The following is a 24,021-nucleotide window of genomic DNA, read 5'->3' as shown; positions in this document are numbered from 1 at the left end:
CAATGACTACATCAATGTTTGGGCTTTCACCTGTACATATTTTTATGTGATGAAGATGTTACAGGGAGTGAATATATTATTTTTATCAATTATTTTGTTCTATGCCAAGCAAAACACCCCACAGGTGGCTTCTCAAGCTTATATTTAAATAGTATGTGCATTCCATTTGAATGTTTTGCTCATTTTGTAACTGTAGCAATATTAATTTTAAAGGGTTTTCCTTTTTTACCTCATAGAGTGTTTCACAAGAAGAAATATGTCCTTAGGCTGACATAACCCCTATAGAGTTATGAAGCTAACATTCTTTTTCAGTTACTCTTTAAATAATTGATAAATCACAGTGTGTATGCATGTTTGATTTCAGAATTATTTCCTTTTGCACCAGATTAACATAAATGGATTTTTATATTGCTATATAAACATAAACTGTATTTCAAAATATTATAGCAGGCAAAAACCTAAGAGGCTGTTGACAAGCTGTTTTAAACAGATTATTTTTAAAGTTATGTGCTTAACAAGATAGCCAGTATACCTCTCCAGACTATTTAGCAATGTATTTCTGCACCTTAATTAAGCTAACTACTCTTGCTGCAGCAGTATGGCTATTAGCTCATTCATTTACCAAACAGTAACCATAAACAGCCTTTTCATGTCAAAAATATAATAAGCAGCAGTCAGGAAAACAGAGTATGCCATTTGAATTAAAAGAAAGAAAAAAAGAAAAAGAAAAAAAAAAAGAGAACTCCCTGTTGTTCAAATAGCAACTGAAACTCTAGAACATCCAGGTTTACAGATGGCTCTAGCAGTAAATTAATTTTCCATTTACATAGCTGGATAGATTGTATGTCAAACCTAGTTTAAAGCAATTATAGCTATCTGACCTCTATTTAGTCTTCTGATCCAAAGCCCACTTCCCTTTACCTTTGTAAGTTCATGGACCAAACTGAAATAAATCACATCTTATTTCTTTCATGCATATTTTTTTTAAAAAAGCCTTAGAAACAGACTCATGGAAACTTCCTACTTACTCCAGGTTATAATACCACTTGGTCTTTACACTGGGGTGACTTAGGAGGCAATTTGCATCTTGACCAGGTCTTCAGCAGATAATAAAGAAACCAACTTGCCCCATTCCTGGTCTGTGGAGCTTCACTGGCCATTTTGGGTTTATGTTGTCAAACTACAACTCTGAGGCATTTTTTCCCCTTCAGATTTGAATAGATAACCCTTTAGCTCCAGAAATGTTACCCTTTCAGCTTAAAAAAAGATTTTTTTTTCTGCATGTTGGCATATTCCCAAGCACTAGAAGATTCGAAAAGTTCATATTAATAAAGGGATTTGTTTAACACTGCCAATATTTTTTATCAGTCTTTCATCAGCTTCTTACTAGCTCTTTGTATTCTTTGTCTCTGTCTCTGTGTTTACTCCTGATAATTCATTAGTATTTCCTGTGGAGCACAAAGGAGTCTACCAATAAAGTGTTGCCATTGCTAAATAACTTCTTTTACATTTTCACATATTTCAGTTTTGTAATCAAAACTCACTAGATAGCCATATTTTCTGTAAGATGCATCTACAAGTCCACTGGAAAGAAAAGGAAGTGTCATGGCTAAATTATTAACACTTTACTATCCCAAAACAGAGGAAATGAGTAGCCCAGTAGAATTTGCAACTAAGAGTGGGATTGGGAAGTATCCCTTGTCTATGCAGAACCAGAAATATGATAGGACAAGATGAGATCTCCTCAGCTGCAAAACAGTAAGAGTGCAAATAGTTTTGATATATACCATTGATAACAGAGAAGAGAAGAAAGGCATTGGTTGACTCCATTTTGGAAAGAAAATTATTGGCAGACAGTGACAAGAAAGGAAAAATATTGAATGCTCTTATTTACTAGAATTTACTCAAAAGGTCAGTAGTAAACAGATGATTGTCACCATTGATAAGTGTGGCATAATCTTGAATAAAGTCACATCATCTTAGAAACCAAAGAGGGTATTAGGTATGTAATGTATGTCTCACAAATGTATATTAGTGAGAAGCATTTTAGATATATACATTCCAAATACATCCTCATTACATTACTTACAACCTACAAGAGATTGAGCTTCTGTTCTAAATCCATTTTGCTAGGAAATTTCTAGATGAAATAAATAGCAGTAAAGTAGAAGTTATAAATTTTGTGTGGCACAGAACAACCAGTGCATATGCTTTCAGAGTAAAAACTCTCTTCATATAGCTTTATTTCATTACTGGTTTTTTTTTCAGTTGTGATCACCTCGAAACTAAATCTTTTGCAAATTGTAAACATGTGTGTTAGCATCCACTAACAGCAGAAGTTAATCACTGCTAAGAACAGTTAGCACTCATAGTGGAAGTAATTTTGTATTTGATAGAATTGCTCCCTTCATACACCTTTGGGATTCTCTTCTCCTTGGACTTTGAGCTTATGCTCTCACAGCAGTCTATGCTTTATGAATAGGCATGATATTATTCAGATATTTAGTTGCTTTGTTCAGTTCTAATTTCTTAAAATAACACATGTATATTACTATTTCAAGTGTTTTTATAATAATATCAAGTTTATGCAGTTAATTCTCTCATTGTGACAATATATAATAATGTAACCACATACAATTTTACTTATTATGCAGCATCTGTTTTTGTTACAGCTTGACATGTGCATTTCACTTGTAAATTATAGCTTTTATGTTCTACTTATGCCATTGTCTTCATCATTATATCTTTGTTGTATAATTTTTTTCCTGATTTTCCTTTTAACTACACTGCTAAAGTAATCTTCTCACCAAGTGTGTGTGTGCCTTTTTCTTTCAGGAAAGATAATGTCCATAATAGACAACTAGAACTTCACTAAAGTAGTGAAAGAAGATGTTGTGGAAAGAAAAATAATTTTTTAAAAAATTATATTTTTAATTGATTCCAGTAATTTAAATGTCATAAGGATGATCCTTCCTTCAATATTGCTTTTAATGTTGAAACTTAGAGAAAATTACACATCTTGATACCTTAAAAAGGTGGGATACTATTATTTTTATTTATTAGCTTATGAAATTACAGAATTTTGGAATATCAGGTTGAATGGGGACCTTGAGGATCATCTGATCTAATCTTTCTTGGCAAAGGCATAGTCTAGACAAATGCCCAGAACCCCATTCAGGAGAATCTTAAAAGTATCCAAAGCTGGGAAATCCACCGCTTCCATGGGCAGGTTATTCCAATGACTGATTTTTCTCATTGACAAAAATTTTCCTCTTGTGCTTAATCGGGTTCTCCATGGGAGTATCTTGTACTCATTACCCCTGTGTTTTCCCTGTGACTCCTTGTAAAAAGGGAGTCTCCATCTTTTACACCTTTTAAATAGTGTAACATAGCAACAAGGTCTCCCCTAACCCCTCTATTTTCAAGGCTGAACAATCCCAGTTCTTTTAGCCTTTCCTTATATGGCAGGCTTCTCAGTCCTTTGATTGTCATTGTGGCCCTTCTATGGACCCTCTCTAAATCATGCCTGAACTACAAGAAATACTGGTAGAGCAAAAATCTATACTTTTGACTAAACAATCTCCTTTACTGCTGAAATGCAATTAGACAGGGAGTTGCTGTTCTGAAGTCCAAAATGCACACTAAAGAAAACGTCATCTATAAATTTGCTTGTAACATCCTCAGTGCTTGTTGTAGCCATTGTTAATACCAATAAATTGGAAGTTTATGGGAGGCTGGAGAAAATCCTGTTGATTTTAGCTATTATACCTCTTCTTATTTAAGGATTGCAAGATCATATCCAAAGCAAGAAAAATATGCCATTTATTACTTGTGTCAGTTTTACAATATTGTTAAAATTAAATGGTCCTTTAACACACTTCTCAAATAAGAATAAGGGAAAAAATAAAGTCTGGGCTTGAAAATTAATTCATTTGTGCAAAAACTCTTACCCTACTCTTTTTTCTCCCTTGATATCTTCTACGTCTTGGCCTACCTTTCGTCCGTGGTCCCACTGAGACACAGCTCTTTACACTTGGAATCGACCATATTGATCTGTATTTGAGCATTCCTTTTCAGAAATGCCAGAAGATACTTGAGAAAACCTGTATTTACAGAGATTTTTGCATAATAGTTTATAATGAATTCTTACTTATGAGGTGAAGTTGGAGATCAGTAGAGACAACTGTATTCCTTAGAAGGGAATGAAATTCAATACTTTTTAAGCTAATGGCTCAGCAGCTTGTTAAGAGAAAAGAGGTTAAGGAGAGTCCAGTCTTTCCTATTTATGGCAATCTGCAAGCTCTACTGCAAAAGAGTTTCTCATTAAAAGTCATCTCAGGGTATAACTGAATACAGTGCTGGAGTGAGTGCGTGATTAATCTGAATACAGAGTAGAGTGAGGCCTGTTCTTTATCAGGAGGAGGGGCAGGGTGTATTTTATAAAATATGAGGACATGACTTTTAAATATACAAGCGCTACAAAGTAATTTTGTAGTGTTTCAAGTGTAATTTAAAATGATCAGTTATACAGATGAATGGTGAGCTTCCAGCAAAAACAGCAGGAACTGTAAAACTCAGGGGTTTATACCGATCTTACAGTGACATATGAAATTTATTTTTCTTTTGTAATATAAAATTTAGCAATTGTGTTAATACCAAGTTTATTATCATGTGAACCTAATTCTCAACAGCTATTTCATATTATGTCAAGCAAATTGTCAAAGTAATGAAATAATAAGTAATTTTTTTTAGCTTACAAGTAGTTTATCTGGTGCTGTCAGCCAAATTGTCTCATAAATATTGCTGTTATTTCTGAGAGCTTTAAGAGAATAGAATTGTCTAATTCTTTTAGACAGAAGGAGTGAAATGTGATATAATACAACAAAGACAAGGTGTTTTTATAATTTTAGTTTTAATCCATTCAAACTAAAGTAAATGAATGGGTTGATTATGGAGTGGTGGAAGATATAATACCTGTAAAGACTACAGAAAACCTCTTTAGCTTTGTTGCCTTCGGTAAAGGTATTTGCCTGTGCTACTGGCAACTGGCCAATTTAATGAATTTTGACAGCAGGAATTAATTTAGACTGGTATGCTGTGGTGTAAGTATAAATGTACTTTAAAATTCACTGGCTACATTTCTGTTTGGTTTGGTCAAGACAGTTAATTGTCTTATGTTTTATATAACTGGATATGATGTGATGGTATAAAATTCCTTGTTTCTTCTGTTATTTTACTACCCCTTTTGTCCTAATAAATGCTGGACTATGAACTGCAAATATCATTATCTGTACAAAATTGAGGAATGTGAAACAATGCAAACTTGACAAACTGTGAACTCTTCAAGAGCAAGGTCAGTAGACTGCCTATAGACTGAGGGCAGAGGAACAAAGTAGGTTTAATTTCAGTCTTCAACAAGCTGCTTTATTTTATTTCAGTCCAGTCAGAATGAAGAGACAAGGTTAGAAAGATGGACCTAAAAGGAAAGGAGCCATTTGTCTCAGTAAAGGAGCGGCTCAAAATCTGTAGATAGGACTTCTAGGGGGAAGGAATACACCGAGAGTAATGAGCTTCAGCAAATATATCATATACAGAGCAAACCTCTGATGAAAATGTAAGTTGTGTTGTGATGTATTTTTCTTCCAATATTTGCTGACAGTTCAAGTGGAAACTTTAGGTGGGAACCAAAACTATAGATGTCTAAATCCAAATCTTAAACTGAATTTGTAGGAGTTATGGGTTGCAGTTTCCTTCCCAAAGAAGGCTAAGGAGGGAGGAAGATGCCTCAGCTGTAAACATATGTGCTGGTGAAATCTCTTCAGAAGTAGGTAGAGAAATTGCAAAGGTAAGCTGACAGAGAGAGTGAAATCTGGAATGGGGGTGTGGAGAAAGTGATTGGTAACAAGCCAGGAAGATCTACACTAGCACCTACTGTGAATGAGGAAAACCTAGCTAACAAGACATTTTAACTCAGATTTTCTTGATAGGGAAATGATCCCTTCTCACGCAGTGATGCATTAAAATGCTGCCCACAGGAGCTGAAGTTTCAAGCCTAATGACAAAATGGATTAAAAATAAAATGGAAACCTTGCAGGCTGGAAGAGCTGTGAGATCAAGGATCATTCTTCCCATGAGGAAAAGATGTATTGGTTGGTCACAATTGGTTGACTCACTCCTGTGTGTGATGAAAACTTAGGTCTAATGTCTGGACCTAATATTGTGGGAAGTCTTTTGTCGACCAGGAGCTTAAATCTGAGGGATATTGCCAAAGCCTTATAGTCAAATGATAATTATCTTGGACTGCTCATTCATGCAGGCATGACGGATTTCACTGTCACTCTAAGCAGATGAAAAGTGACTGCAAGACTCTTGGAGGAAGGCTGAGGGGATCAGAGCTGTTGTAATGTGCTAGTCCGTTCTGGTCATGCAGGAAAAATGGTGTCATTCAGTGCTCATATGCAAAAGTAGCCTACCAAAGTAGGCTCTGACTTCTTTGACAATAGCATGAACTTGCTAGAAAATACAGGGTGAAATGGAACCGGCTTTGCCTAAAGAAACTAATAATGTTTCAACTTAAGAAAAACTACACAAAAGGGGCAAGCAGTTTCTTCTTTGTTTCTGTGATGGATTACATGAGAAGCAATGGGATTAAACTGCAACTGGAAGGAGTCTGATTCAATATAAGGAGAACTTCCAATGCTAAGTAGAGGTGTATTTGCTAATAAATTGACTTATGATCCATTAAGAGACTTCATCATGGCAGGACTGTACAAATGGGTTCGACAAACAGCTTAAATTGATTGAGTTGCTTTTCAGCCATATGTTGCTGTTCTTTTGCATTATCACAGAATGAAGGAATTCATATCAGTGCTTGAAACTTGGATTCAGAAATACTAGGATAAGGTAAACTTTGGATACTATTATTTTCCCTTTTTCCTTTGTCATTCTGTGAAAAATTCTGAAAGTAAATACTATATAGTGGGTATTATATTGTCTAAATGTTAAGTTTTAATGAAATAGTAAGTGGAAAGCAAAATTGAAGTTGGACTTCAAAAATCAAGAGGTAATGAAATCTGGTATTTTTAACCAGGAGAGATATATAGATCAATTTTTAATAGTTTAACAGTTTAAGTCTGGATTTTGGTGGAAAAAGGACTTGGCTTCCTTACTCTGTAGTAATAAGTAACACAAGCTTTTGTTACTCTTAGTGTGATTGATGCTGCAGTAATCATACTCCAGTGAGCAACTACTATTATGATATAAGCCACAATTATCCAGTTGCATTTCATTATCTGATGCAATGATTCTGGTGTCTCTTTGTGGGTCAGGTTTTCTTTATATCTTTTCAATTATTGTTCACAGTTCTTCTAATGCATCTTCAGTTCAGAGACATATGTTTCTTACTTTCAGATGGGACCATAATAGCTTCTTCAGGCACTGGATTTAATTTGTATTCAGTGTCTCTAATAGTATGCATGTTGCTGTTGGTACTTTATTTATGGAGATTCACTGTTATAAAACTGTATTTGTAACACATGTATCTTCTTTAAAGAGGCACAATAGCAATATTGTCATTAAGGTAACATCCAGTTTTAGGAATGGCTGTTAAATATTGCAGAATTAAGTGATGCCATTCATCTGTCAAGCAAAAAAAAGCACTACACGTTTTAAAAAAGAAAATTTTAATTTGAGTAAAATCAATTGCAGTCCTATTACTGGAATATCACAGATGTTTAAAGAGTGGGTTTTGTGCTTTTTTCCTTAGGGCACCCACTATACTTCCATGTAATAGGTACAAATCTGGAATTTCTTTCTGATATCCATCCATTACTTCTGTGCTTGTAGTGTTCAATGTATCACTGAATCCCTTTGAGTAAGAAAGGAAAGGTTTGATAATATGCAGGTTTGTGATCACATTTCAGATGGTCATTTTTGCTTTGATACTGCTTTTACATGTCTTAAATTAATAATCTATCTATATACAAATATTTTCTTTCAACAGTTTAACACCTCTGTTAGGAATGATTTGTATTCATCTGCTTCTGTTTTGAGAGGTGCACTCCTGAATTTTTACTAGCCATCTTTTGTTGTCCCCAAAAGTATTTATCAAATACCTGCATTTATTTGAACTCACCAAAACATGGAAGCTCTCTGTATATTTTGTACAGCTGGCTAATAAAAAGGCAGTCAGTAGAATTTTAAAGGAAGCTTGTAGAGTTCTGCCTTCCAAATGAGACCTCAAGACTATCTCATGCCTCTCTTCCTCTACTTCTATATAGGATTAAAATTAAACATTTTAGTTTCCATATGGATTAAGGTGATCCATTAGAACTGTTATACTGTACCAGAATAAAGATCCATCTAGTCGCTTGTCTATAAAAAATAGTTATATTTCCTTTTGTCTTTCCAGACATTTTCTACTTTAGGACTTCTTCAGACAGCTGATTAGGGACTTCCTGAATAATGTCTACTGTGTCCTCATTGTCTACAAACTTTACAAATATTTGATCTCTTTTTGTACATTTTTTGGCTCCCAGGAGAGATTTTGTAACATTGATTATATAAGCTGAAACATATCATCTTTTTTCTCACTTTTGTTCTCATCTAGGAACCATAGTGAGGATGACTCAGCCTGCAGGTATCTATAGGAACAGCCTCGAAAGCAGAGGTCATCCTTTTGCTTATGCATTATTCAGTGTTGAATCAAGCCTCTCCTGTATGCAACTGTTTGTATATTCTGGAGTTTTTCCCTTTCTTCCTTCAAGGAAGTTGATGCTGAGATCCTTCAGGCTGGGTGTGTTTGCAATTCAGTGTGTCTAGTCTTGGGAAAAATCCAACTAGGACATGTAAATGCTAGAAATTATGGGAGTAATCCCAATCTTTTATCCTTTGAACCATTCAGCTGATAAAATGTGATCAACACACAACAGTGAATGGTGCCATCACTAGTAGGTCAAGAAGCAGATGTGAATTTAATAATTCCTATGCTCCCATATTTTCCAGAACATATTGACTGATCATGTTGCATATCTTAGCTTATATGGATTTTTAGTGTGAATTCTAAAATCTACTGCAGTTTGTAAAGCCAGGACCAAGAATTACTGTATTAATTTTATGGGCAATTATACATATATTTGAATGCATTCACCAATACATGATGTATTTTGTGGGGCCTGTTGCATACTTCTTTCAAATCTCTGACTCTTTCACACATATACTCTTGGACAACAAAATTTCACCATCTTACCACAACGTACCTATTCCATTGAGTAAACAAAAGCGTAGCTAGGACAGAAAGTAAGACTAGCCAACTAGTAATTTCAAGTGTTATGTACACTTTCTTATTCTTTAACATAAGATTATCATAGCATGGAGTCACGTTTTCTTCCAAATTTTGGTGATCTGGCTTCCTGTTTGGAATCACTTAACATCCCAATGGCACAAACTGTATTGTTGCTTGTCTTCATCTCTATGCATGAGATGAAGAACTATGTAATGAATTTACATTCTTCTCAAGCTATTGTGTTAATTACCTGTTAATGAATATGAGTCTGCAGTTGTGTAATGCAAACAATTCATAGGGAAGGTTACAGAGTCTAATTGTTTGGGGAAATCCACATAAATGGCTAGCATAAATTAAAATAATAAAAGGTTCTTTTTAAATTGGAAAATTACTGTGACCTGCAAAGTTATATGGCATCTGCAGACTGCAAGAAAATGACAGATCAAATCATATATAAAAGTGTGGGAGTATCTTATTTACGCCCCAAGTAAGCAAAATGCTGAGCAGGCACTGGTGTCCACTTGTTTCATATATTGCCCTTCACTCTTGGCTGTTCCCCCAGGTACTCCAAGGGAATGGTCTCTGTCAGGATCTCTGTCCTAACAACTAAGACCTACTCTGTTATTCTTTCTTGTAGAGGACCAGATGTATTACCTGAATCTTAAATGTCTATTAATCATCTTTCCCATTATCCCTTTAGAACTTTGAGTCTAATTTACAGTATAGTTTATAATGAAATAGAATTGAAGCAAGTGTGGTACACACAGGGTTTTCAAACATCTGATTGCTTCTGCTTAAATTTTTAAGGATTGGAGAAACCTGAAATTTCTTGATTTTACTACTCTTAAGAGTCCTTGGTGCTCAGTGAAAGATATATTTCTCATCATCTCTTGGGGATCCTGTGATTAAATTGGAGTAGCAAATTTCATTAATATAAATAGGTAAGAAAGGGGAAAAAAACCTAATAAATAGTAGTTTTCCAATTGCACTTTAAAATCCTCATAAGGAAACTGAAACTACTTATTACTGTGCTATTTGTCCCAAGGTCTAGAACAGTATCTCTCAGAGGAGTGAAAAATTCCGTTCAGCTTTAACTAAATGTGAAAATTCAAAACTCAGCTTTTATGAGCTTAATCAGCTGTATTTCAGGAGAGGGCAACAATAATAGGCTACAATTCATGCAAAAAGATAATAGCATGGAACAGTATTCTTCTGCATTACTCCTTCTCTGTCATGAAGACTTTTAAATAATAAAACTTAAAAAGCCCCAAACATCTGCAGTCATTGTGCACACCTGAAGCCAAGGCCTGTTCATTTGTGTACCTGCTGAGAAGTGCTGTGTTCCATTCTCTTGTTTGTTTAATCTGCAGAACAGGCACCGCCATCTATAGATATCTATGAGGATATCTATAGATAGCAACATTTAGTGCACAAAAATGACTGAATTTGGCCATGGGGCATTTTTCATTATGTTCCACTTCATATCATCTCCCTGCCCAGTATTCTTCATGTCTCTGATGTCCAGACATACTGCGAGATGAATTTTTTGGAACATATCTAGTAAAATGCATTTGTACCGCTAACAATCAGTTATGCTTTGAGCCAGTCATCTTTCCAACCAAACATCTTTCTTTAAAATATATTTTTCTCATCCCTGAAAGTTTTCAAAGCCAGAGCTCTGGATGGAGCTCTGAAAAACCTGGTCTAGTGAAAGGTGTCCCTAACCATGGTAGGAGGTTGGAACGAGATGGTCTTTGATGCTCCTTCCAATCTGAATTATTCTATGCTTCTGTGATTCAATTATTGGTCTTGTGTTATGTCTTGGTTTAGATAGACATGTATCTGCCAGGGAGGGTTGGAGTCTCCCTTAATATGTAAGCCCCTCCCCCCCTTTTCCGAATTATCATAAATTTGCAATTAAAAGGCTGTCAGGCAAAGATTTTGGGAATAGGTATAGCAGTTCTTTACTAGGGATATAAAAATACAGATGTAGTACAGAAGAATAAGCAAGCAAACAAACAAACAAGAAATCCCAGAAAACCCTGACAGAGTCAGAAATACAACCTGACACGCTGTTGGTCAGGGTGTTGGAAGCAGTCCACAGTAAGCCCTCCTGGAGTGGCAGATGTGGTTCTGTTGGAGTAGAGATGGTCCTGTTGAAGAAAAAGGGTCCAGTAATGGTGAGATGGGTCCAGTCTTCCTTCAGGGATCCGGTGGAAAACTGGATACCTAGTGGGACTGTGGCTCCTTTTTATCTAGTTAAAGATGGTTTGGCTCCTCCTCCCTGTGTGGAGCATCTTACAATAGTACGATGTAATGTGTCATGTCATTGGTGACCTCTTAATGATATTCCCATGGGAATAGTGAAACAATGAAGATATTCCCATGGGAGTAGTGAAACAATGAAGAGAGGTAAGTAGCACTCCACCATCTGATAAGCGACAGTGACCCATTTGGGTAAAGATAAGCAATTCTGCTCCACCCAGATGGAATAGAATAACATGTTCCTTACAAAACCCACCACATGTTATCACCACTTACCTATTTGCTTGTCAGATACAAGATACTGCAGGGACCTTCTTTTTTGACTCCTTCTTCCTCCTTCCACCTTGAATTGATCATCAGTTCACAAAGTACATTCTCTATGGTGTTCTTAGATTTTTTTTTCCTAATATGCATTCATGGAAATTGAATCAGAATAGAATATTGTCCCTCAGCACCTGTTTTTTTGTGCTTGAAGTATAAGCAGGTAGTTCTTGCTAGCTTCAAATCAGCCTACATTGTCTTTGCCTTCAGACAAGGGTTTGTTTTCTAGCTTCTGCTTCTGTCTTTTTTTAATTGCTGTGTATAAACAGATCTTTCTAAAGAATATATTCAGAACACCTTTTTTTTTCTTAGTGTAGTATCTGCTGGTGTGTTTTATTTAGAAATATAAAATTTATGTATATTTGCAGTGTATTGTACAGGTGTCTTCTGATGAAAACAAATTTTATTTGCATCAGTTACGTAATGCTGTGTGCTGTGATTGTGCTTAGTAACACGTAGTATTACAATGAATTCAGTAAAGTTATGGATAACTGAAGCAACATTTCTCTGTTAGATAGCCAGTAAAGTAACAGAATATTTTTTTTTCTCTGTTTTCATTTCTGGAAAATGTTTATATTTATATTTTATATCTTTATATAATATTTTATATTTTACTTTTATATTTCATATGTTTACTTTTATATTTTATATCTGGAAATTAAATTTTACTCAATATTCATTGTAGCATGCCAGGAAGAATATATGCGTGCTGCCTAATTGTAGAACTTTTTTTATTCTGTAATATCCAATATTTATGCATGTGAATGAAAAACATTTAGGTGTTCCTAAAAGTAATCATACTCGACAATTTTTAGTTTCAGGTAGACTTGAACAACTATAATTTTCAGGTTTCTGTAAAAGAATTAAAAATAATGCATTTCAAGAAATCACCATATTACCTGAAAGATAAACATAGTTGTTTTAATTATCAAAATAACAGCAGTTAAAATAACCGTGTAGCGTAGGTGCTTAGACTGTACTTTAGAAAATGAGCTGGAAATTTTTGACTGAGAAAATGATGTTTCAAGTATGTATTTACATTTCAGAAGAGCATTTTCAGTACACAATGCACCTAATATACTTTGTATCTGTTAAAAAAAAAAAGTAATCTCTGTGTTTGAAGTAAACAAAACCAGTCCTAAATTATTAAATATGTAAGTGTAACTTACCATTCAGTAGATATATTCAGTATTTTGTTTAGAAAAGTAAAATTTCTTTTTCCTAACATTACTCTTTCAGAACTTAAAATTTTCAGACTATTAGCTGTAGTCTTTGCTTACATGGAAATATATGGTTTTGTCAAGGAGCTTAATAGTTTCTACTAACACCAACAGGTATTTATCATGCTGGAGTAACTAATGTTTGATTTAGGAATAAATCACAGAAGTCTTCAAAATATTTTTTTATCTGCTTTTTATTTAAAAAAAATCACATAAGTTAGTTGGTATCTTTTATGGATTAATTTTATATCATTTCTTTGTTCACTGAATGTCCTTACTCCTCTAATGCTTCTCCTTAACTCACATTGAAGAAAGGAGAAAGTTGAGGCTGATGTACACACAAGAAGGAAGGGTAGAAATGTTCTTCCAACACTTTTGATGCAGGATACATTTGGAAACCAACTGAAATTGCTTGCCAGCATATTCTTGACAGTGGGAATTACCCTTTGATAGCAAAACTGTGGGATGTCAGTGACAGACTTGCTCAGTATTTGCATGAGGAATTCAAAGAGCGTGCCACTGCAGCCTGGTTCCGAAGCCTGCAAAACACACTGGCACTCACATCTCTGCATGTAATTGTTTAGGGAAAATATTGTAAACGTTAGAAGAAGTTCTGTGATGATTCTTCATCTAAAAAGATGTTGCATGTTGGTTGGAAGCAATTTAATGTAATATTGTGTTTTAGGGCTTTCCAGATCATTCAGATATATTGTATATAGATACCTCATTGACAATATCTTTATTTTAAATATGTTTTTATTCTTGGTATTAGGTATCAATCATGAATGCACATTTTAGATTTAGTAGGTTGTCAAAAGCTTTCAGAGCTTGTGTTTTAAAACAACATTTTTCTGCTGGTAATGGTAGGAATGGGCATGTTCTACACATAATTCTTTTTGTATTGGACACTTATGTGTCAGACAGCTGGCACTGTTTGTTCAGATGGAGTCCATGAACTACAGGGCTAAACAAAAGCTTGTCATGAATTAGGTGTCTCGGGCTGGTTTTCTCTTTACTTTTCACCTAGAGATACTGTTGAATGTTTTAAGAAAAAAATATTTGAACAAGTATCAGAACTATTTTTGCATACTTGATTTTGCACCTAGGGTAAGGGATGTCTGCAAAGCTCTTCCAGCCCAAATCTTCATCATTCCTTAAGGAAAGGAACTTGCTTAGAGTTTGATGACTCTGGTGGTGGGCAGTAAGTTCCTTAGAAATAATTTTATTTAGAGTTAAATATTTCAGTTTATTTTATATCTTCTAATTAGAAAAAAAGAAAAAAAAGAAAAAGTAATAGTGTTTCAGAATTTAGAAATAATTTTGCATGTATGGATCTCTCTTGGATTCTAAAGAGCAGAATGAACCACAAAGTGACCACATGAGCTTGCCAAAGGTTTCAGTTCATTTACTGCAGGAGATTTTATTTTTTTTTTTTTTTTTTTGCAAGCATAATTTTGAAGGGAGAGTCTAATATATGTGTCTAAAATCCAGTTGGCTTTTTTTGGTTTTGTTTTTCCTTCTCATGACTTAGTATTAATCTATTTCTTTATTCATTTTTATAGATTAAAAAAATCAACAGGAATTTTCCCGTAAACCAGCAGGTAAGAAAAAGAACATTTGTTTTTTTAAAATTTATAATTCTAATTCTTAATTGAACCATCTTTAATTGTGTGGTAGCTGTTCAATATTCTACCTGAAGAATTCTCAGTAGAGTTTCTTTAGAGAGTACCTTGGTGTTTTTACTTTCTCAACTCAGAGGGAATTGGAGTGTTTCATCAAAGTAAGAACATACCTAATCTTTTCAAATTAACTTATATGATGCTTTTCTTTAGATTGTGTCTTACCAATTTTACTATAAAAAGGGAATGTTATCATTATCCTTTACAGAATTAGCCAGAATAAATCAATGATCCAAAATTCTAAAAATGTATGGTCTTTTGGTGTTTGGGTTTGTTTTTTTTTTCCCTATTGACAAAGCAAGGCATTAAAAACCAATATTTACACAACTAAGTAAACAAAGTATGAATAAAAATTAGCAGGATAAAACTCAGTACATTGTACAGTTAATTACGTATGTATATGTTTTTATGACCACTATTAATTATATTATGGCAATTTCCTTTTAAGAACCATGTTAAGGGGAAACAGAGAAACCTGATTCATAAGAAGGAAAAAACTGCTCCCTGGAAGAAGGAGAGAAATATGTATAGGACTGAGCTGTAAACTTGCCTTGAAGAGGACAGATTTGAGGAAGAAAAGTGCTTTCACCTCCCTTACACCAAATCTTCAGTTAGCCAACATATTTTTAGTTCCCTTTCACTAGTCCAACTATAATTTATATGGAATTGTGCCGAGTGTAACTCACAAAGGAAGGAGATACTTCTGTTTTGTTTTCTGTTTACTTCATGAGAAGATCCACAAATGTATAAAATTAATAAAAATAATATAATACTACTAATATTAACAGTAATAACAACTATATGAGTAACTATAAATGAAGTGACGATAAATGACATTAACATTTGCATTTGGGAATTTTCATAATAGTTTATATAACATCAAATGCAGAGTGGAAAAATATGCTCCTATCTCAAAAGGAGGAAGCAGATACTAGATACAGGAAGTCTAGTGAACAAAAAGGAGTTAACTGGCTCCATTTTCACTGTTATGATTCACTCTAAACTTACCTCTTTGCTTTTATTGCTGTAAAAAATAAAGAAAAAATTATAAACAGTTACAATGCTCACCACTCTAACATCTAATTCAGAGATCTCTGCTGTTTTGGAACCCTTGGTTCCACGAGGTCAGCAAGGCATTTTATTCTTCGTTAGAACTCCTGTGGAAAGCAAAAATACCCTTCCTGACTTGAATAGCTTTTTGGCCATGCTATCTGTTAGTACAGCCTGCAATGATAATGCATTTCGCCTCTCATCAGCACCAATCATTTTACTCCAAAGGAATTACTATGGGGCACTTCAAGAAACTCAGTAAAAAGGTCAAACTGGAAAGAGAGGCTGATTTGATGGGCAGTGAGACTGGTAAGGTCTTGTTGCCTGTCAAGTACTGAATAGTAAAAAGGTTTACTTATCTATGGATGTCTAAAATTTTAGGAAACATTGAACTCATAACCATATTTCCTTTTGAGCTTCCCTTCGGTAGAGAGGGTTGCAGGTCTTTTTCATAAAAGAAGTTAGGAAAAATCACCTAGTTTAAGTGAAATAGTTGAATAATATTTTTGAGTAGAGTCAGAAAAAGCTACACAGATGTGAGGTTAATTTCTGTCTTCATTAGCATGGTACGCAGGGAAGAAACAGGACTTTTTACTTGTTATATCAACACATAATTTATCTAAAAATTGAAATACCATCTTGAATACTCTTGTCATCTGGATTTTTTAAAAATAAAATAAATTTTTGTCTAAGAGGTTGAACTGCTAGTTTTAATTTCTTTCTGCAAGCACATCATGAACTTGAAAGTTGCCTTAATCCTATTATGCTTATTTTTAAAAAAGGTGTGCATATTTAATTTCACTTAACAAATACTCACGCGGTTTTTTTACTGAGCACTAGCAGGGTAATTGAAGGTTATCATCGCTTGGAATTTTTATACACATATATGTGGATTTTAATTAGTTAAGTGGGAAGGCAGTTTTCAAACTAGAGTCAAGGAACCAGCCCTTAGGATTCCTTCATGAAAATATTCTTGATATGGAGAAGACAATAGGAGCACAGACAGACCCATTATCATACAATGAGGAAACTAATGTACCTGCATAGGTAAGATGCTGTTACTCCAATAGTGTTATCCAAACATCTCAATGTTGCAGCAAGTCAAAAAGATGAAAGCAAAAGTAATTAGAAAAGACTTGTTGACTGCACATAATGTGGCAGCTTTCCTTTAATGCAGTAATCGTGAAAGTAGGTTTGTCTGGAAAATCGTTAGAAAGATAAGATGCATTAATTAAATTTTAAGGTCAAAGATTTGGGGTATTGATAAGAAGGTGATAATTATTTCAACAGCCTGAAGCAATAAGAAGTACTCAGAATGGTGGTAGTACATTTAATAGTGGTGGAAAGTTGATGCCAAAAATACTGGAAGAGGACCCTACAGACAAAAAAAAAAAATTCTTAAAGATTGTGGGAGAAGAGGGAAATGAAGTTCCCCCCTTCTGAGGAGACAGTGATGAAAAGAACAGTTGAAACGGTAAAAAATAGAAAATTAGTTGTGTTTTCTATATCGGAACTGTATGCATTAGATGTAAATAGTAACATTTAAGAATATAATAGGAAGTAGTTGAGAAAAAAATCATTTTGGACTCAATATATACTGCATATTTCAAATATGCACTAAAAAGAAAGATGTTGTAGACAAAATTTCTATAAATTCAGAGAAAAATTTATTTAGACTACATAGCAGAGAGGTACAAAGAATGGTATGTTTCAAGGCTTCAGCCAGTGGCTTCTCTAGTTGATCAGCCAAGATGGGAATGGAAACATGGTCATGTTTCCTTTTCATGGAGCTCCTGTCCTCTGTTGAGCTGTTACACTGGTTACAGCAAATGTCAGATCCTGGGAGAGCCATCATTAGGCAAGTGAGTTTTGAAAGGCAGAATTGACTCCCTGCTAATGCTTTCCAAATGACAGGTCAGTCAGCTGTGGTGGTGTAATGAGGACAAGTGCTGCCCATTCCTTTTCAATTCCCAATCTTTTCATCATCCACCATGAATTTTCAAATGTGCTGATCTCAGCTGAAAATCGGCTTGATAGCGTCTAGAGAAATGAGTATTAGACAGTCCTTATAAAGCCTTCTGATCCTTTTCAGGGTGAGAAACAAAATGTAGCCTCCAACTACTATAGATATTACTACGCATAATAACTCTCATTTGCCATTTGGGATTCACTGGGATTTGGCTTTTACTGGTTGCCGTGCCAGGAGGATTAAATGGCAGCATCTGACTTAGGTACACAGTGGAATTCAAGGTTTAGATCTAAATCTTAGTCTGGCCTGCAGTTCACCTCTTCCTGTCCCTACGTGAAAAAGTAAGTGAAACGTTCATAAATTGCAGCTGGGGAAGTCATAACTCTCTGACTCTGACTCCCATTTTAGCTTATCTCACTCAACAAGGCAGTAGTACAAAGCAGATAGTGCACATGGCAAATCCATGGAGTTGATTTTTCATTTCATTGATTATAGCTAAGTTCACATACGTGTTCACAAATACACGCTTCTCTACTACATGGACAACAGTCAAATCTTAAGATTTCACATGAAACAGATAAAAATGTCATGGCAGAGGAGTGTATTTAAAACTTTATTTTCCTATGTTGTACTTCTTATCTCTATTAGGATGAATACAAAGCCTATGACCCTCCACCTTTCATGTGTTGGATTCACACAAAGAAGTATAATGAGGAAGAATGCTATAATCCTTTTTGTTGAACACTATTTCTTTTCTTTCAACAGGTAGCATGAGAATTTTTGATATATTTTTATCTACAGATGATAGGAAATTTTCATTAAGTGGTTTTAGCTTTTAAGGATATTGTGTCCCTCTAGAATTTTTCTGCTTTATGGGAAAAGAATTGGTAGTTGGTCTATTCAAAGTTGACAGTTAATAATGAGAATCATGTAAGAATGAGAAAGAGTGTTTAACTCAGTTCTAAGACAAGATCATGGCATATTTAACTGATGCCACACTAAGACCAGAAACTGGGGTATCATTGTGCATGTCAGATTGCACAATCAAGAACCTTGTTGTTTTGCAGACATTTTAAATTCTTGAAGGCCAAGAATGGGGTGATAGGATACATCTGATGACATTCACAAATATACATGGTTCTGCCCATTTTCTTTTACTTCTTATATAACGTAATAAAAACAACTATACACATCTTTACCAGATCAGCTATGTTTTATCACCTCATATTCTGCTTTAATAGGTGTTGTCCAGTTTTATTAAAGTTCTACAGTTAGAACAATCTCATTTAAAATCAATTCTAAAAGTTTGATTCAGTGAGTTTATTAAATAAAACCTAACTTCTATGTACTATTTAAAGGTGGGTACACACAAATGTCATGGTGACTGTCTTGCCTGTCAATCAAGCCAGTGTTCTTTGCTGCAGATGTGTTTCATCTCTATTGCATCTGAAAAGATGAATTCCATTGCTCAGGTGAATTGACAGGACTGATAGGACAATATCTCTTCTACTGATAAACACCTGTATGAAATTCAACACATACCTTTCTTTTTTTATTAGTAATTGCAGAGTAATATAGTAGGCTCCATTGCTATTGTATTGGTATTTTTAAAATGCAATGATTAAGCAGAGGGTTCTTCTGAGATATGATATGTCCTCAAAAGAAGTCAAGTCTGTTCTAGAAATACATTAAGAGCAGTGGTTTTCTTCCTCCTCCTCCTTAGTGTATTTTGTTTTCTTTTTTCTTTTTTTTCTTCCTAATTTTGCATGACTGTTGAATTAATTATTTCCCAATATTCTTTTCTGTGGTACTTCAGAGTAGACATCCTGCAGTTCTTGACTGACAGTTACTGAACTTTCTGATCCAATGATACATCTGTTCTATCACCATCTGTTGTCACAGTAAGGATCTGATCAGGTTTATTTTGAAGGCAAATCTCTGGAATGAAGCTTCTATTGTTAAATGATTATAGAAACAAACAGGGGAAGCTGCGTTCTTGCTGTTAAATTAAGCAGAAGTGCACAATAGGGTGTAAATTGTGTTGGGCTAATTCCTTGCCATTTTCAGCCATCTATGGCACTCAGCGTGGATTATTGCTGCATAACATATGCCCTTGAAAGGCTTATGTTGCATATTGATACTTTATTGAGTTTTCTGTAAAATAAACTGAATATCTCTATATACGTATCTATATCGAAAAGTTTCTATGGTTGACATGAAATGTTTTTCCCTGAGCAGTTTCTGTGAATATTTTAGATGCTTCTGAGGCAGTCTCTGTTACAAAAACTTTGCTTCCGGTGGCCAATAAAATACTTTTCTTCCTCTTACATTTTAGTCTAGAATAGCTTTTGAACTTCATGTCATAAAAGATTTTAGAAGGGCAATACGCATTGTAGATTGTTAAAGATTTTAGGCTGAGGAAACCATGTTGACATTTGAGAGGAAGGTCAGACAGCTTCCTGAAGCTGGTTGATTACCTGATGAGCTAGATAACATTCATGTTGTGAGTCACTTGGTGCAGTTATTGGACAGCAATGCATCTGTCCTAGGGCTGCATACCTTATAGCACGTAGAGGATGGAAGTAATTTGGACGCCTGCTGGAAATTTAGATGATACAAAAGAGTGATTAGATCAAGTTCTTATTTAAATCTCAAAATATAAGTCTCAAGCTGTGCATCAAATAATTTCTACATGTCCAGCAAATTTAATTTTGCCTCAAGTAGAATTTCATCCTCATTTACATATTTTCCTCATTTACATATTTTTCTCATTTATTTTCTTGCATTTTTTTCTAGTACTAACTCATTAGTGTAACAAGTATTAGCTTTCTTTTCCCCCATTTGCAATCTTAATATCTCTCCCTGAAACTTCCTTTCAGTAAGGGTAGTTTTTCCTGACCAAATTCAATGACCAGATCTGTGTTGGCTGTGTGTTCATACTTTAGTCAATGCAGGGGTGAATGTACTGTACCTCCACTAAAGGTTTAAATAGGACAGGTGAATGAGGGGGTTCTAAATGCCTTGTTCCATTGTAGACCTTTCCAAGTGAGTGAAAGAAACAGACGTCTCACAGCTGCACAATAAATTGATAAGTAGATTAAAAAAAAAATGTTACTTACTTTTGGGTTTGGGAAGAAGAGTTGCTAGTTATTGTACATTAGTGCTCTAAATGAATAAGCAGATAAATATATGAATAAATAAATGCACATGTATTAAAAATTTTATATTTCTGCCTATTTTTGGGTGACAGCTATAGCTTAAATGTATTTAACTGCTAGGTGAACAGCCTGGTGTACTGCTTTTAAGATTAAGGTACTCTTACCAGATCCTTCACCTTGTCTGTACACTCCTGGGTGTGAATTCAGGCTCTTTCTGATCCCACAGGTCTTGTGTCTCTTTCTGTATAGTGCCAGAGCTTCAACAGTAGTCATACGCCTCAACTTTTAGATTGGTGGTTAGGTTAGAAGATGAAAGATACGAGTCTAACACACTGACTTTGTGTGTGCTGTAAATTCTAGGTTACAATAATAAGGGCTTTCCCTTCAGCTGCTACCTTTTGCAACAGGGTGATCTAATCATCTTAATAAAGCTTGATTGTGTCTGAATGTGTCCTGAGGTGTTCTGAATCAGAATGCCCTAGCAGATGTAATCAAATGAATTCTTCCTGTTTTGTCGTAATAGTGTGTCATGAACAAATACTTGTTCTCCCCAGAAGCATAATTCTGTATCTACGATGAGGTCAGACAGTGAGAAACCACTGAGTTTAAATAGCAATCATTTAAATAATAAAAGCATTGCCTTTATTGCATCATTTTACCCTGGCTTCTATTTATAGGCGTGACATGACTAAATCCCACTTTAAGTCACTAAATATATTTTGATCCTATATATTGCCCTTTACCCAAGAAATGGGATCTGCCACATAAATAGGATGGAATGAATGTGGAATGGATGCCTGCAATTTAAAAGACAGAATTTCTGCAAGAGTTGGATATTTATGATGTCTAAGACTGAAAACAAGTAGCAAACATTAAACCAAGAAAGGGCCTTTTATACCATTAGAATGAATGTTTCCGTCTTTTTCATGTATCTTTTCGTTGGATGGGATAGCTACATTCCAAACAGGCCAACAAAGCAGGAGGACAGGAAGAAACTTTCAACATTCTTGATTGGAAATATGCCTTAATGATGCATATGTCCTGTAGAAGTTCCTGAAAAGTGGTAACAAAGAGAGAAAATAAGAAAAAATGGGAAACAGAGTCACCATCTTGAACTTGTTTGAGTTCAAGAAGCATTTAGACAATGCTGTCAGGCTCATGATGTTATTCTTAGGGGTGTTCTGTGCAGGGCCAGGATGACCCTGGTGGGTCATTTCCAAATCAGCATATCCACAAAATATACTTAGAAAGATTAAGTATTGGGGAAACTTTTTCTTTCCTCTTAAATAAGGAATTGTGAATATCTGTAACTTACCAGATACGAATTTTTTCTGTCTGGTCAGATTGTAATTTTCATTGGAAGCTGAGGCTAGAAATAAAAATGTTATAATGCTTTATTGTAATGTCTCTTTTATTGCATCAAGTGAGTGTAAAAGTTCCTAGGAATAACATTAATTTTAGCATACTAGAAGGAAGGTGTTCAGTAAGCCTATACACACATTATTCCTTGGGGAACTGTGTCATCTAAAGAAATTAATTGGAATCAATGAAGCATACATTTTAACTATAGATTTTCTATTGGAGGAGAACATGGGACTCAAAAAGGCATAAATAAAATATCTTTAATTACAGTTTACTTCAAGAGGAGAAGTGAATAACATTTAATTTTTCTCATTATTTATTTTACATCTGTGCAGATGATTGGTTCTTCAAATCATAGTTCCTGATAGGAAAAATATTTACTCTCTTGAACTTCTAAGAACAGTGGTTAAATAGAACTCTATGGACTGCAGGTGGTCAGTCACTTGTCTTTTCTCTCATCACAATAATAGTCCATGGAACCAGTGACAGAGTTGCTACCTGAATTTCAGAAAATAGTGGATGTATAAAAATAGTACAAAGAAATTGACAATTTGTGGGTCACCTACAAGTGAAGAAAGAAAAAATAACACTGAGAAGTATGATCACTGAAAACGTGCGAAGGAAAACTGATAAAAAATGTCAAAAAAAAAGTTGGTTAACTGCAAATGCAAAAACATCCCCTAGAATGCATAATATTACAACACTTTTTTGTCTTTTCAAAGGGTTATGTGTCCTGGTAAGGAGACATTGTTCAGTGAACAATATGTGTTATATGTTTAGCTTATTAGAAAATATTTGCTTTCAATCTTAGTCTTTTTGGAAGCAAAACTTAATAAGCCTGTCATATTTTATGACACAGCAAATAGAGATTTAGCAGTGTCAGGTCAAAAAACTTTACTCAGGAGCTGACAACTGAAAAAAAATTATTTATTTGATAAGAAACATTTTTACTTGTTGGAATATCTCTCAGCAATGCTGGGTTAGAAAAAAAAAACAAACAACCAACCAACCGAATGAGTCTACTTATGTGGAATGTGCAGGTCTGAAGGTCTGAGGAGGTGTAAATAGGTGGGCAATTCTGTGCCTGGGCTTCTTGCTCTAAAGCAGGTCTCCACCTTGATGGCTCTGGCAGCGTGTAAGTGCTGAGTGACCGGAGTCACCCAAGCCAACTCAAGAGTACTCACAAAGTCCAGCAGGATCAAGATACAGCAGTGTACAGCTTCTAGCTCTTTCTGCAAATGTACATCCAGAAGTCCTGCTGCTTCCCGTTATTTGTTTAACAGCCTACTGTTTGTGATACTTGGTTAGCAGGAGCAATAGTCACTTATCACTCCAACCTATTGCTCCCACGTGCCTGCCCTGATGGCAGTAGGTGGAATAATGTAGCCAGCTCCCCTTCCCCTCCTGCTGAAGTAGGCTGCTGTTCAAAACCAAACCCAGACAGTGGGAAAGAAGAGGATCTTATTCTATTATGCAAATAGCATCCAGACCTCTGTGACTGCAAAAAAAAGCTTGAAAGAAAAGATGCTGTCTGTGAGAGGAGTGACTTCTGGCTAAGTATTAATTATGAATTAACGTCCATGAATTGTTAAATAATGTTCCTGAAGGTCACTGTTTGCATTTCACAGGGCCTTGAATTATTTCACCAGGATCTCTTCTTCAATCAGACAAATGGCACCCCCAAAGGTGTTTTTATGTTATCTTTCTGTGGGTG

The 24,021-nt window shown here is 34.9% G+C and overlaps 1 protein-coding gene across 6 annotated transcripts in view; it reads left to right on the top strand.

Moving 5' to 3' along the window:
- The window catches only part of SNTG1 (syntrophin gamma 1), a 324,290-nt gene that overhangs the window by 237,857 nt on the left and 62,412 nt on the right, over positions 1-24,021 (top strand). For all 6 annotated transcript variants that reach the window (XM_066181512.1, XM_066181540.1, XM_066181522.1 and 3 more), the window contains one exon: positions 14,652-14,690. In XM_066181512.1, coding sequence (XP_066037609.1) covers positions 14,652-14,690 — 39 coding nt within the window. The remainder of the gene's footprint in view (positions 1-14,651; positions 14,691-24,021) is intronic.

Source organism: Chamaea fasciata, unplaced genomic scaffold (genome assembly GCF_029207755.1).
Source record: "Chamaea fasciata isolate MVZ Bird 193981 ecotype frontalis unplaced genomic scaffold, bChaFas1.0.hap1 SCAF_1, whole genome shotgun sequence".
Classification (NCBI taxonomy): domain Eukaryota; kingdom Metazoa; phylum Chordata; class Aves; order Passeriformes; family Sylviidae; genus Chamaea; species Chamaea fasciata.
Note: the sequence above shows the minus strand (reverse complement) of the source record. Positions and strands in the feature narration are given on the sequence as shown.